At 38.3% G+C, this 15,284-nt stretch overlaps 1 protein-coding gene across 2 annotated transcripts in view; it reads left to right on the plus strand.

The window, feature by feature from the left end:
* Positions 1–15,284, plus strand: part of CWF19L2 (CWF19-like 2, cell cycle control (S. pombe)) — an 87,364-nt gene that overhangs the window by 55,264 nt on the left and 16,816 nt on the right. For both annotated transcript variants that reach the window (XM_014532895.1, XM_014532896.1), the window contains 2 exons: positions 7,112–7,324; positions 11,235–11,351. In XM_014532895.1, the coding sequence (XP_014388381.1) occupies positions 7,112–7,324; positions 11,235–11,351 (330 nt within the window). The remainder of the gene's footprint in view (positions 1–7,111; positions 7,325–11,234; positions 11,352–15,284) is intronic.

Raw genomic sequence — 15,284 nt, forward strand, 5'->3', positions numbered from 1 at the left:
TGACAGGGGGCGGCGCCCCAACTCCCCAATCGGCCCTGCTCTGAGCCTGACCAGGGGCTGCACTTAGGGATTGGGCCTGCCCTCTGCCACCCGGGAGCAGGCCTAAGCCAGCAGGTCGTTATCTGCCGAGGGGTCCCAGACTGTGAGAGGGCACAGGCCGGGCTGGGGGACCCCCCTCCCCCCCGCCCCCCGAGTGCACAAATTTTTGTGCACTGGGCCTCTAGTCTATATAATAAAAGCCTAAGCAACCGTTACTGCGGAACAACCAGAACAACCAGTCGCTATGATGCTCACTGACCACCAGGGGGCAGATGCTCAACGCAGGACCTGCTCCTTGGTGGTCAGTGGGCTCCCACAGGGGGAGCACTGCTCAGCCAGAAGCTGAGCTCATGTCTGGTGAGTGCAGTGGGGGTGGCGGGAGCCTCTTCCGCCTCTGTGGCAGCACTAAGGAGCAGCGAGCTGAGTGGTAAGGAGCAGCGAGCAAGGGGTCCCGGACTGTGAGAGGGGTCCCGCCCCCCCAGTGCATGATCGTGCACCGGGCCTTTTTTTAATAAGATGCCACTTCGTTATAATTCAGATTTTTTTTTTTTAACTCAGACATCAGAATAGGAAAACAAATTAGTTTTCATGGTTAGAAGACATTTAACATTTTTGTATACTTGGTATTTAACCATTAATTCACTAACATCTTCAGTTTCCAAGCTTTAATTTGGAAACTGCTACATTAAATAGAATCAAAGTAATAATTTAACTCCCTAATTCATGTGGATGGTCATTATAATGAATACAAAGAACTTTCCTTGCTGTGATAATGCGATCACAATCCCTCTGGAACAGTTTCTCAGCTGTGACATTATTGGCATTGTGGGCTGACTAACTCTGTTGTGGGAGGATTCTGTCCATTGTAGAATGTTTGGCACCATCCCTGGCCTCTACCCAGTAGATGCCAATAGCATCCAAATCCACCCCACGTTGTGACAACCAAAAACGTCTCCAGGTATTTCCAGATGTCCCCCCAGTTGAGAATACTACTCTTGCAGAGAATAACTACTGTTTTTTGAGGTCTTGATATATATCAGGCTCTTCACATACATAGATGATTCTAATTATCTGACAGCGTTGGTATTAACCCCATTTAATAAACAAAAACTGATGCTCAGAGATATTCAGTAGTTTGCCTTATCCCTTTCCTGAACCTGGTTCATTTTCCAAGCTTTTCCTTTATCAGTAGATGGTGCTACTATCTAGCCTACATCAGAAAGTTAAGATTTTTCAGCGCTGCCTCTCTTTCCCTCATTTTCCACATCAAATCTGTCACCAATCTTGTCCTCCCCCTACACCTAATCACTCTGCTTCTCTTTATTCCCACTGCTACACCAGGTCTATGAAAATAGCCTGGTAACTGGTTTGCTGGCATTTCTTCTTCTTCTTTTTTTTTTTTAAATATATTTTATTGATTTTTTTACAGAGAGGAAGGAAGAGGGATAGAGAGTTAGAAACATCGATGAGAGAGAAACATCGATAAGCTGCCTCCTGCTCCCCCCTCCACTGGGGATGTGCCCGCAACCAAGGTACATGCCCTTGACCGGAATCGAACCTGGGACCCTTCAGTCCGCAGGCCGACGCTCTATCCACTGAGCCAAACTGATCAGGGCTCTTCTTACATTTTTCCAGTTCTTTCTTAACTCTACCTCACTAAAGGCAGACTAACTGCCCCCCCCCCCCCCAACAATGTATATCTGATCCTTTGACCTCTATGTTAAGACATTTCAAATGGCATTTGGTTGCTATTAGGTTAAAGACCAGATTCTTGTTAATGGCCTAACAAGACCTGGAATGGTCTGCTCTCTTCCTCTCCAGCCTCATCTTGAATCTTGTTTTCTTTGCTTTGCTTCCTCTGTTCCAGCCATGCTGACTTTCACTCAGTTCCTCAAATATGCTTTATTTTCCGCTGCTACAAACACGTTGCACATGCTGTTTCTGCTATACCACCTTCTGTCTACTTGACTCTTCCTGTACATATATATATCTCACCTTTATTATTATTCTTTCAGGAAGGCTTTTTTCATCTCTGCATATTTCATTCCTCTATTAGGATCTCAAATTGCCGTCACAGCTCTAACTCGACTTTTCTACTGGGCAACCCTTTAGTAAGTCTATCTTCCCACTACTGTATAGGTCAGTGATGGTGAACCTTTTGAGCTCGGCGTGTCAGCATTTTGAAAAACCCTAACGTAACTCTGGTGCCGTGTCACATATAGAAATTTTTTGATACTTGCAACCATAGTAAAACAAAGGCTTATATTTTTGATATTTATTTTATGTATTTAAATGCCATTTAACAAAGAAAAATCAACCAAAAAAATGAGTTCACGTGTCACCTCTGACACGTGTGTCATAGGTTCACCATCAATGGTATAGGTTCTATATTTTTGGGACTATGTCTGCTTTTGCTCACCATTGTATCTTAGCTATCCATTAGAGTCCTTAGCATGTAAGAACATTAAATAAATATTTGCTGTCCAAAAATCACATACTTGAGACTTGAAGTCGAAAACAAAATTACCTTTTTCACTACTATACTAACTTGCATAGAAAATTAAGATATTTTTTGTTTCAATACTCCCTGTTGTTTTGATTTTTCAATAATATTACTTTAAAAATGAGCACAATCTTTTATCTCTTAATATTGTTGACCTTTTAATTCTCAACCTTTTCCACATTTCTAGAAATTTCAATGTGGTTATAACACTGAATTGCTGAGAAAAAATTATTCAGGTCTTATCAGAGGTATGGTCATAGGGATAGTCAGATGATGGGACAATGTTCCTGGAATGTGTGGTTGATTTATAGTACACAGAATCAAGAATGATTTATATTTTTATAAATTTCAAGATTAGTGATGATATTTTTGGAAGCTCAAATGCTTAATAGCCTGATGAGACTATCCTATACAATAAAAGCCCAGCGACTGAAACGGTGGAACGACCTGAACGACCACGGCCTCTCACCCCGGCCAGCCGCCCCCCAGTGAGCAGTTAAGGGCAATCAGGCAGGCAGGTGAGCAGTTAGGGGTGATCAGGGAGGCAGGCAGAGACGGTTAGGGGTGATCAGGCAGGCAGAGTGCTTAGGGGCAATCAGGCAGGCAGAGGGGTTAGGGGCGATATCAGGCAGGCAGGCGAGCAGTTAGGGGCATCTGGCAGGCAGGCAGAGTGGTTGGATCTAACCTCTAAGAGAAGATAACCGGGAAAATGCAAATAATTAGAGGGTGAAGATTCAGTTACATATAAAAGTGCATATTCTTCTACTAATATATTTTTAGATAAGATACATACCTATTAGATATTTATGCTCTCTTGGATAAGTATCTTAACATGATTTGGGTATGATTATGCTGGATGAAATTTAAGTTTTCTTCAGATTCTCTGTTCTGCTTCAAAGACTGTTTCAAAGTATACCCTTGCTGTGTTTTAAAGTTGGATTTCTTAAGTGGGAGAGGCCCGCTTCAGTTTTAGAATTGGATTCACCTATGTTTGGTTCCTCTCTCTATCCATATTAGCTGTGTGACTTTGATTGTTGCTTAGTCTCTCTCAGGCTCTGCTTTGTATGACAGTACGAAGGAGAATGACGATTTCTCTGTTGCAGGGATATTTGGATGGGAGAGTACTCAAAATTTTTATTAATACTTAGCACATAGTTGGTCGTTGTTATGAAAAAGATCAGTTCTGATATTTTTCAAAATGTAGTATGTTATGGTGGAGATATAGTCTGAAGTTAAAATAATAATTTGTAACTTAGGGCAGTTTCCATAAATAGGTAAACCTGAAAGAATAAAGAGACATACAAGTATTAATATGGAAAAAAAGAAGATAAAAATAAATTCCTGTTATGGACAAGAAAGCTAATGTGCTCCGGGAAATACCTAACTAATAATTGTTTTACCTGATTCTGTCAATGACTTTTTAGAAATTTTCTTCTGTTTATATTTTGTTTCATTTTCTCTAGTTTTTAAGGTAGAAGTTGACATCATTGATTTGAGGCGTTTTTTTGTTTTCTAATATGGGTGTTTAGTGCTTTAATTGTCCCTGGGAATACTGCTTTAGCAACAGCCCACAAATTCACATGTTGTATTTTTTTTTTCCAGTTTATTTTTTATTTTTATTTTTTAAATATATTTTATTGATTTCTTACAGAGAGGAAGGGAGAGAGATAGAGAGTTAGAAACATCGATGAGAGAGAAACATCGATCAGCTGCCTCCTGCACATCTCCTACTGAGGATGTGCCCGCAACCCAGGTACATGCCCTTGACCGGAATCGAACCTGGGACCCTTCAGTCCGCAGGCCGACGCTCTATCCACTGAGCCAAACCGGTTTCGGCTTTTTTCCAGTTTAAAATACTTTTTAGTTTTCTTTTTGTTGTTGTTGATCAGCGGGTTATTCCGAGTGTGCTATTTAGTGTCCAAATAGTTGGCAATTTTCCAAATATCTTGATGTTACGAATTCTAATTTAATTACATTGTGTCCAGTGTACATACTTTATGTTACTTGAATCCTTTTAAATTTATTGAGACTGTGTTACAGCCAAGAATGTCATCAGTCTTGGTAAATATTCTTTGTGCACTTGAATGTGTATCCTGCTGATGTTGGATAGAATTTCTATCAATGTCAGGTTTATAGTTTATTCAAGTTGATAGTTTATTTAAGTCTTTTATATGCTTAGTGATTTTCTACTTGTTTTATAAATTTTTGAAACAGTGGTGTTTAAATTTCTAACTATAGTTATGGATTTTTCTATTTCTCCTGCAATTCTATCAAGTTTTGCTTCATATATTTTGAAACTCTGTTATTAGGTTCATGCACTTCAGGGTTCTTGTGTCCTCTTGATGGTCTGACTCTTTTATCACTATGAAATGCCTTTTATCCTTCACAATATTGTTTGCTTTGAAATCTACTTTCTCTGACATGAATAGAGAGAGCCACTTCAGCTTTCTTCAAATCTTTTTTTTTTTTTTAGATACGTTTTTATTGATTTCAGAGAGAGGAAGGGAGTAGGAGAGAGAGAAACATCAGTGATGAGAGAGAATCATTGATCAGCTGTCTCCTGCACTCCCCCTACTGGGGATATAGCCTGAAACCCAGGCATATGCCCTGACAGGGAATGGAATGGTGACCTCCAGGTTCACGGGTTGACACTCAACCACTGAGCCACACCGACCAGGCTCATATCTTTTAAAATATCTGCTGAGATCCAAGCATCTTGCAGTTGCTCTGTAGTTGATAAAAGATGGTTCTCTTTTTGGTACTTAGTAGACTAAGTAGAACTTAGAACTTAGTCTAAGGGAAGTAAAACCACAAGTTAATGAGCAATTATGGTACAGTGTGGTCATCATAAGACTAATGTGAGTAGAGTATTGGAGTTGTTTAGAAGATCTAGGAAAGTTATTACATGGAGGTGACAACTACATCTAAGCCTCAGATTGAAATATGAGTAGGAGTAGAATGGCAAAATTGGTCAGAGAGTGATCCGTGCAAAACCTGAGCACAGCAGTACTTTGCGGACTGAAATTAGAGTGGCTAGAGCAGGGGTGGGCAAACTTTTTGACTCGAGGGCCACAATGGGTTCTTAAACTGGACCAGAGGGCTGGAACAAAAGCATGGATGGAGTGTTTGTATGAACTAATATGAATTCAAAGTAAACATCATTACATAAAAGGATACGGTCTTTTTTTTTTTTTAGTTTTATTCATTTCAAACGGGCCGGATACGGCCCGTGGGCCGTAGTTTGCCCACGGCTGGGCTAGAGCCTGAGTTTGTGTAGGGATGTGATTAGATGTGACTGGAGAAGTTATCAATTCCAGATCACAGAGGTTTGTAATGGTAATGGTGGCTCACTTTTATGAGTCCTTACTGTGTGCCAAGCATGTATTGTGAAGATTAAGTGAGATAAACCTATTAGATAGATAATCTATACTAATAAAAGGGTAATATGCTAGTTAGACTGGGAGACCTTCTGGGAGACCTTCTGGACGTCCTTCCAGACAAAGCCATGGTGGCGGAGTCTAGGTAGAGGTGGTTAGGGGTGATCAGGCCAGCAAGGGAGGGCAGTTGGGGGCGAGCAGGCCGGTGGGGGGCGGCAGTGGGGGCAATAAGTCCGGCAGGGGCGGGCAGTTAGGGGTGATCAGGCCGGAAGGGGGGTCAGTTGGGGTTGATCAGGCCGGCAGCAGAGTGATTAGGGGCTATCAGGCAGGCAGGCAGGTGAGTGGTTAGGAGCCAGTGGTCCCAGATTGTGAGAGGGATGTCCAACTGCCAGTTTAGGCCCAGAGGGATCAGGCCTAAACCGGCAGTCGGACATCCCCTGAGGGGTCCCAGATTGGAGAGGGTGCAGGCTAGGCTGAGGGCCCCCCCCTCCCCCGCACGAATTTTGTGCTCCAGGCCACTAGTATTGTTATAACCATTGTAAAACGAGGAAATAAAGCATAGAGAGAGAGCACAGACAGGCAGTAGAATTTTACCATGGTCATTCTGACTGTAGAGGTCAAGCTTTTAACCATTATGCCTTTCTGTGTCTATAATTTAGTACACCAAACCAGAGTTTGAACTTGATTTTGTTCACAGTGTAGAGCTCTTGGAAGATTTTAATCAGGAACATAAATAAAATTTGTGTTTTGTGTTAAAAGCATCACCCTGGGTACAGTTTATGTTAGGGGAGATGTGGCGAAGGCACCTAGAGATATAGCTGAAAAATATTTTATGTTCTGTATAGAGTATATGCTAATTTTAAAGTGAAAGTGATTCTCTGTGGTTTAGTTTCTTCATTTATTAAGTGGAAATGAGAATGGTCCCCTCTTCCTAGGAGTGTAAAACAATCAAATTCATAGAATTGCACATAGTAATTACTCAGTAAACTTTAGCTGTGATGATGATATGATGTGATGATGGATTGACCCTTGAAGGTCAAGCTTAAATTTTAATTATGTTTCCCTTTTCTCCTTTTTAAAAAAATGTAAGTGTTTTATCATAGAACTTACAAATATGACTTAAGTATGCTTCAGTACAATAAACTCTAACTACTACCTTCTACTTCCCACTACTGTTGTTTTGGTTTTTCAGTTTATGGGAAAGACAGATGGAGACTATTATACTCTGGATGACATGTTTGTCTCCAAAGCAGCTGAAAAAGAACATTTTGGTGAAGAAGAAGAAAACCAGAGGAAAAAAGCTATTGCTGAACACCGGAGTCTTGCTGCACAAATGGAAAGGTGTCTATATTGTTTTGACAGCTCTCAGTTTCCCAAGCACCTTATTGTTGCAATAGGTATTAAGGTAAGAAATATACAATTTATTGTTCTAAGGAAATGATTTGGTGGTATGTGTAGATTTGCCTCTTTGTTCATACTCTTATAAGATTCCTAAGGAATCTGTCTTCTCTTAGTCTGTGTTTCAGATATTTTTCTTTTCTAGGGTCCCATGATTTTTAAAATCTTTTTTACAGCGAGTGTAAATGTTTAAGTGACATGAAGCTTGCATTTTGCATGATTCTGCTCTTTAGAGAGGCAGCATTGGGTAGTGGTTAAGGCCCTAGACCAGCCGTGGGCAAACTACGGCCCGCGGGCCGGATCCGGCCCGTTTGAAATGAATAAAACTAAAAAAAAAAAAAAGACCGTACCCTTTTATGTAATGACGTTTACTTTGAATTTATATTAGTTCACACAAACACTCCATCCATGCTTTTGTTCCAGCCCTCCAGTCCAGTTTAAGAACCCATTGTGGCCCTCAAGTCAAAAAGTTTGCCCACCTCTGGACTAGACTGTGGAGCCAGACTATGTGAATTCAAATTCTGGCTCTGCCATTATCCTGTGTCTGCCCTTATTTTTATGATTGACACTTGATTCTCTGTATTAAAATCCACCTCAGAGATCATCTAAAGTAGCTTCTTCTTTCCTTACTTTCTCATAGAACCTATTTATTTCTTCATAGAATATCTCATCATTTGAAGAAGTTTACTGTATTTTGTTTTACTTGTTTATTGAATATCTTCCCCAAGAGTCTGTGGGTTCCATGAGGATATGGATAATTTATTCATCATTGTATGCCAAGCATGTCTGTTTACAGTCACTTATTTCAATAAATTTAATAGTCACTTATTTAATAGTTACTAATAAGAGTCGCTTATTTTAATAAATATTTGGTGGTTTAATTCTTATATTAAGTAAATCATTATCATGTACCTGATATATGGATGCCAGACCCTAATTATTCACTGGGGAAAATTGAGACTCAGATATATTATGGAGCTTGTTTTTCTAGTGAAATAGGAAATAAAATAAACAAAGTAATAATTTCCCTGATTTAAGAAAGTGTTGTCATGTAGCAGATTGAGAAAATGGTATAAAATTATGGGAAGTATTTTTTGAGAAGGTAGTCTTAGAAGGCTTCTCTGAGGAGATATTTTGTAAAGATATGAAAGATGAGAAGGCGCAAGCAACATGAAATATATAAGAGTGAATACTGCTTCAGGAAGGGGCATCCGTGAGTGAAAGCTTTGTGGAAAAAATGAATTTCATGTTCACAAAACAGAAAGACTAGTGTAGCTGGAGTGGAGTGAGTGAGAGAAGGCAATGGGAGAGGAAGTTGAATGGATGAATGCTAGTTTTAGGAAATCCTAGTTTTGGGAACATACATATACATTTTTCTTAATTTAATTAATTTGTTTTGTAAACACACACACACACACACACACACACACACACACACACACACACCTATGTATTCAATTGCTTTTCCATTCCAACTCTAGTCTTTAATATCTTTAGATCATTAAGACAGTCAATGTATCCTTCTTTTTCTTCTCCTTTCTTTCCCTCCATACTTTATGGGAAAGGTAAATGTAAAAATTCCATTCAAACTTTAGTCAATTAAAAATATCCACTTTAACCAGCTACTGGTATTAATTTTTCTAAGTTCTTTCCCAGACTTTTACCTAAGCATTTACATTTTTTAATTATGACATCGTGTATAAATTTTTCATTCTTCTTTAGTCTTATCCCTACCTTAAAAAAATGTAAGCATAAATTAAATGTAAAGTACCACTTAAGTCCTTCCTGCAATGTTTTAGGGGAAGTTTGGGTTATTTTCAGTGATTTCATTTTCCCACTGCATGAAGACGGGCTGAGCCCAGGGAGGCACAGTGTGCAGACCTTAATAGTTACTTTGCTGTTAAGCAGAAATGCTAAATAGTATTTCAGAGCAATTCAGTAATTCTCACTCAGCTTGAATGTCTAATTTTTAAAGTTAATGTCTTATATCCAAGTATATTAATGAAACTATCTTGGTACTCTTAGAGTCAGACAGTTAGATAATGATCTGGTCATCAGCTTTCCCTGCCTTCTCTTTCCTTTTTATAAAATAAAAGTCCTCTAGCCACCTTTCTGTCTTAACACTTTGTTTTACTTTTTAAAAAATCGACTTTATTTTTTTCATTTTACTTTTTTTTGGGTAATTTTAGAGTGAAAATTTGCAATTTTCAGAGAAAAACTGAAAAGATAGTACAGAGTTCCATATAATTTATACCCAGTTTTCTCTGTTAATACATCTTATGTCAGTATAGTAAATTTGTTACAATTAATGAATCACTACTGATACTGTTTTTAATTGTGAATATGGTCCTTTCTCAGCAAAGTTTTAAAAATTTGCATTATTTTATTAAATAAACAAAACAATAAAATTGTCTGCCATACAAAATATTTCTAGCTTTAAGCCTAACAAAAAATAACAGAAAATATGATCAAGTAACTATGCAGAATATTATTGATGCTCTTCATGAATATCTTTTGTTCACTATTACACATACTGATTGACCTTTTATTTTTATTATTGTTTTTATCCTCACTTGAGGATCTGTTTATTGCTTTTAGAGAGAGATAGACAGACAGACATCAATGTGAGAGAGAAACATTGATCAGTTGCCTCCCATACTAGGAATCAAACTCGCAACCTAGGTATGTGCCCTGATCAGGAATTGAACTTGCAACCTTTCTGGTGTATGGGGAGCAATGCGCCAACCAACTGAGCCACCTGGCCGGGGCCTATTAACCCTTTCTAAAAAAAGACAACTTACAATGGAAAAGTAGCTCCAGCTTGTAGTTAATACATGTATGTAAATAAATAGAACTTAGCCAGAGAAGTACAGCACTCAGAGGCTATTTCCTTTCTCTCTTAGTTGGGTGAATTCTCCTTTCTCAGCCAATGAGAGAAAGGTCTGAATTAATAAGTGTTAGATATTTCTGCTATCACCAGGCCGCGCATTTTTTTTTTTTATTCTTGCAAAATTATACCAAGGTCTTTGAAAGCATATACCTTTTTCAGATCAAGGATAAAGTGTCTTTCATTCTGCCCTTGGGTAAGCTTAATCTTTGATGTGTAACAGTTAAAACTGAGACTTATGCTATTAATTTCCAGTTAATTAAAAGCTATCTTGCCATTTGTCTCAGTAATTCCACTTCTAGGAATATATCCTAAGAAACCCAAAACACCAATCAGAAAGAATATATGCACCCTCTGTTCATAGCAGCACAATTTATAATAGCTAAATATCTGGAAATAGCCCAAGTGCCCATCAGTAGATGTGTGGATAAAAAAGCTGTGATACATTTATACCATGGAATACTATGCAGCAGAAAAAAAGAGACAGCATGGAGGGACCTGGAGAGTATTATGCTAAGTGAAATAAGCCAGTCAGAGAAAGACAAGTATCACATGATCTCACTTATATATGGAATCTAATGAACAAAATAAACTGATGAACAAAACAGATCCCAAGACATAGAAGCATAGGACATACTGCAGAATCTCAGAGGGAAGGTGAGGGAGTATGGGTGGGTGGGCACTGATCAACCAAAGAACTTGTATGCATATATGCATAATTCATGGACACAGACGTAGGGGATGAAGGCCTGGGGTGGGGAGGCGGGAACGAGCTAGAAGGGGTCAGTGGAGGAAAAAAGCTGACATGTAATATTTTCAACAATAAAGATTTAGTTTTAAAAACAAAAGCTATCTTCGTGGCTTTTAAAATATTTTAAAAATATTAAATGTTTTTAAAAACATTAAAATATATTGCTTATAGGCAAGTGTACTTTATTAAATGTTAGCCGTATTTCCCTAGTAAGGGTCCATCTGTTGCAGCTGAGAATAGATAGCAATAACATTTCATGTTTGCAATTTTCCCCCATAGGTTTATTTATGTTTACCCAACTTCCGATCTCTTACCGAGGGTCACTGCCTGATAGTCCCTCTGCAGCACCATAGAGCCGCTACCTTATTGGATGAAGACATCTGGGAGGAAATTCAGGTCAGCATGATAATGTTCATTATCATTGTAAAGCTTATGAACAATTTTTACAAACTATTCTGATAAATCTCAACAAGTTTTATACCTTCATCCAATGATTTTTAACTTTCTGAACTTGTATACATTTATATAGTTGTGCATATCTGTGGATCATGGTATTTTCACCATGATCCCTTATGTACTACATACTTTGGAAGCTTTTTACTTTCTTAAAATTTATTGATTGATTTCAGAGAGAGAGAGGAAGGGAGAGACAGAGAGAAAGAGAGAAACATCGATTTGTTGTTCCATTTATTGATGCATTCATTAGTTGATTCTTGTATGAGCCCTGACCTGGGATCGAATCTGCAACCTGGTGTATTAGGATGGCACTCTAATCAACTGAGCTACCCAGCCAGGGCCATATTTTGAAAGTTAAAAAAAAATTTTTTTTTTTTTAATTGAGATACATTGACATATAACATATTAGTTTCAGGTGATCAACTGAAAGCTTTTGTCTACTAAATAAACTGTGACAAAGTAATTATTATTTTTACTTTAAAAAAGTCAGTGTAAGATTTTTAAAAAAATATATATTTTATTGATTTTTTACAGAGAGGAAGGGAGAGGGATAGAGAGTTAGAAACATCGATGAGAGAGAAACATCTATCAGCTGCCTTCTGCACACCTCCTATTGGGGATGTGCCCGCAACCAAGGTACATGCCCCTGACCAGAATTGAACCTGGGATCCTTCAGCCCGCAGGCCAATGCTCTATCCACTGAGCCAAACCAGTTAGGGCCAGTGTAAGATTTTTAATCTGTGCATTTGTGAAACATGAGATAATCATGCTTACGACAGTAAGCTAATAAGTTACAGCCAAAAGGAAAGATATTTTTAGATAATGAAAAATAAATTTTGGAAGTTGGATGTTTATATTCAGCAGTTGTTTTATTTTTCTGTAATGGAACTGGCTGTCTCTGCTGTTGTGATTTTGTGGGGATTTGTTACCAGCTTTAATTTTTGCACTTTTCCCTTTATAACCTGGCTGATAGTTTGGATTCAGGGACTTTGTATATGTGTCAGGGAGCTTTAAGAAATTGAAAGGCATAATAGTATGGTTGAAATTGCTGCTGAATTATTTCAAGACCTCATAATCACCAACAAAGAAAGAATGAAAACTCTTGTTTTTTAAATACCTGACCACTGAATAGGAATACAGGGACTTCTACTTAGAAAAATGTGAAAATGGTTAGACTTCAAAAGAGACTATATACTAGTCTTTTCATGATGCCAGTAAAAATGCCAAAAGAGGAGCTATTTTAACTGCATTGAATGAAATTCAAGTCTCTTTCTCCCTGGAATATTTAAGTTTATGCTGGGAAAGTTAAAGGACAGACTGTTTTAATGCATCTATGGCCAAGCAAGGGTAAGAATGTGGACTAATATATTTGATGTGAAAATTTATTGTTTTTTTTCTAGTAGTGGATATCAGTGCAATAAATAATTTCAAGTGAAAGGTACGCAAATTCAGTTTTCAGAATTATTTTGGGACTTTTCTGAAATGCTTCTAGAAAGTATATATATATACTTCCCAGCCTGTGTGGCTCAGGGGATTGAGCGTCGTTCCCTGCACCGAGAGGTTGCCGGTTCTATTCGCGGTCATGGCGCATACCCAGGTTATGGGCTCCATCCCCAGTGGGGCCTTATAGGAGGGAGCTGATGGATGTTTCTCTTTCATCGATGTTTCTATCTCTCTCTCCATCTCCCTTCCTCTCTCTCTAAAATCAATAAAAAAAAAAAGAATGAAAAAAGTGGTACTCATATAAAACAAAAAATTTATATATCAAAACTGATTTTATTTAGAACAAAATACAGTGCCAGAAAGATTTTAGGTAATACAGGAATCAAGTCTGTGTGTTTTATATTTCTGTAAGAAATTAAGCTACTTTATGAAACACATTGAAGTAGATGAAGAAGGAATTTATTCAGTACAACATATACAGAATACATGAGTATAAGATAATCCAAGTGTTGTGAGAAATGCAGAGACAAACGCATTCATTAATTCTGCCCAAAGGTATGGCATATTCTAGTACAGGTTACATTATAGTTTAGCAGATTTTGTAAGCCATGTGAATTACAGAATATTGAGTGAGGGAAGAAAAACCAAATTGTTTCATATAAATAATGGCATTATAGCTCTTAATTCCAAATATGTATAAAAACTCAAATTACACCCTGTTGAATATTCTTATGGCCATTCACCTCTTTTAGAGAATATATTTTAAAAAATGATTAGACCTAGCAAAATATATTGTTTGCAGCCCAGCCTGTGTGGCTCAGTGGTTGAGCGTCAACCTATGAACCAGGAGGTCAAGGTCTGATTCCCGGTCAGGACACATGCCTGGGTTGTGGGCTCCATCCCCAGTGTGTGGTGTGAGGAGGCAACTGATCAATGATTCTCTCTCATCATTGATGTTTCTATTTCTCTCTCCCTTTCCCTTCCTCTCCGAAATCAATAAAAATATAAAAAATATGTATATATATAGTTTGCAAATACAGGAGCCATTTCTTTCAAGTGACTTTTTCCCCATCCTCTAGTAACATTTAAATTTAATCTTAGATTTTATATTTAATAAAAATGCAAAGATAAGTTTCAGCAAAACATATGGGAATAATTACAAATTTCGAATGAATAAAGTTCCAAATTTTTAGTTTTATTAAATGCATAGTGAAATTCTGTCCCCTTTATATTTATTTTTATCAGTTTGACAAATATGTTTGAACATATGTTATAGGTCCATTTTTTAAATATCCCAAATTGGCAGTATGGTGGTAGAGTCTTTGATTCTCATCTACAGTGGACTTCACTGTGGAGTGATATAATGGGGCCATTTCATTGGGCAACCTCCAGTGTGGGTACCTTTATGTCTTTTTCTTGGGGCCAATCAGAATCTCTAGAAAGACCCTTTTAATCTCTTGCTCAGAGCATTTAAACCAGCTGGCCAGTGTTCTGGGAGCTGAGTCAGGGAAGAGGCTGGAGTGCCAAAATGTTGAACATTTAAGAACATTAAGTAACACTTCCCATAATGCCCCTGTTTTCAGACTGTAGAATCTCAACTATCTGGTTTTCTTAGCCCAGCCGCCTTCTACAAAGGATAATCCTGCAGTATTCTGCTGGTGTGGAGGAGGGCCTCTGGTGTGTTAAAGACTTCCACCTATGCCATCTGGGTTTTTTGTTAGTTTGTTTTTAATCCTCCCAGGAGGATATGTTTATTGATTATCTGAGAGAAAGAGGAAGGGAAAGAGTGAGAGAGAAACATCAGTTGGTTGCGTCTCTTACACGCCCTGACCAGGGAGGGATCAGACCCACAACCGAGGTATGCGCCCTGACTGGGATCCTTCAGAGAGAGAGAGAAATCCGATGTTAAGGAGATAACATTAAATTTCCATATTCCTAGTAGAAAATACTTCACTTTTAAGGAACCCACAACCTTTTGGTGTATGGGACGCCACTCCAACCAACCGAGCCGCCTGGCCAGGGCACCGTCTGTTTATTACCACGCCTTCCCTTCACTTCCACAATTACGTGGTGCTGCCCGGTCCTGAGCCTTTTGAGGATTCTGCAGCCTGGCCCTCTTCTTTACTGTCCCTGCTAAGCCCGGCTCCTATGTCACCCAGGTGTGAACCCGCTTCTAGTGTTTAAGTCAGGTAATCCCTGGTGATCTGATCGTTAGTGTTTTCTCTCATTATTTGTTCTAGTAGTTTTGTGCTGTTTTAAAAATTAATGTCATTTTTGAGGGGACACTCTGTGAAGGGTATAGAGTTAAATGTGTATGTTCTGTTCTATCTCATAACATTTATCTTTGGATAACTTTACCTTTAAAACTTTAAGTTCTATTAGAAAACTGGAATAAATAATAGGATTACTATTATATGATAGCTTTGATAT

This window comes from Myotis brandtii, unplaced genomic scaffold, assembly GCF_000412655.1.
Source record: "Myotis brandtii unplaced genomic scaffold, ASM41265v1 scaffold920, whole genome shotgun sequence".
Taxonomy (NCBI): Eukaryota; Metazoa; Chordata; class Mammalia; order Chiroptera; family Vespertilionidae; genus Myotis; species Myotis brandtii.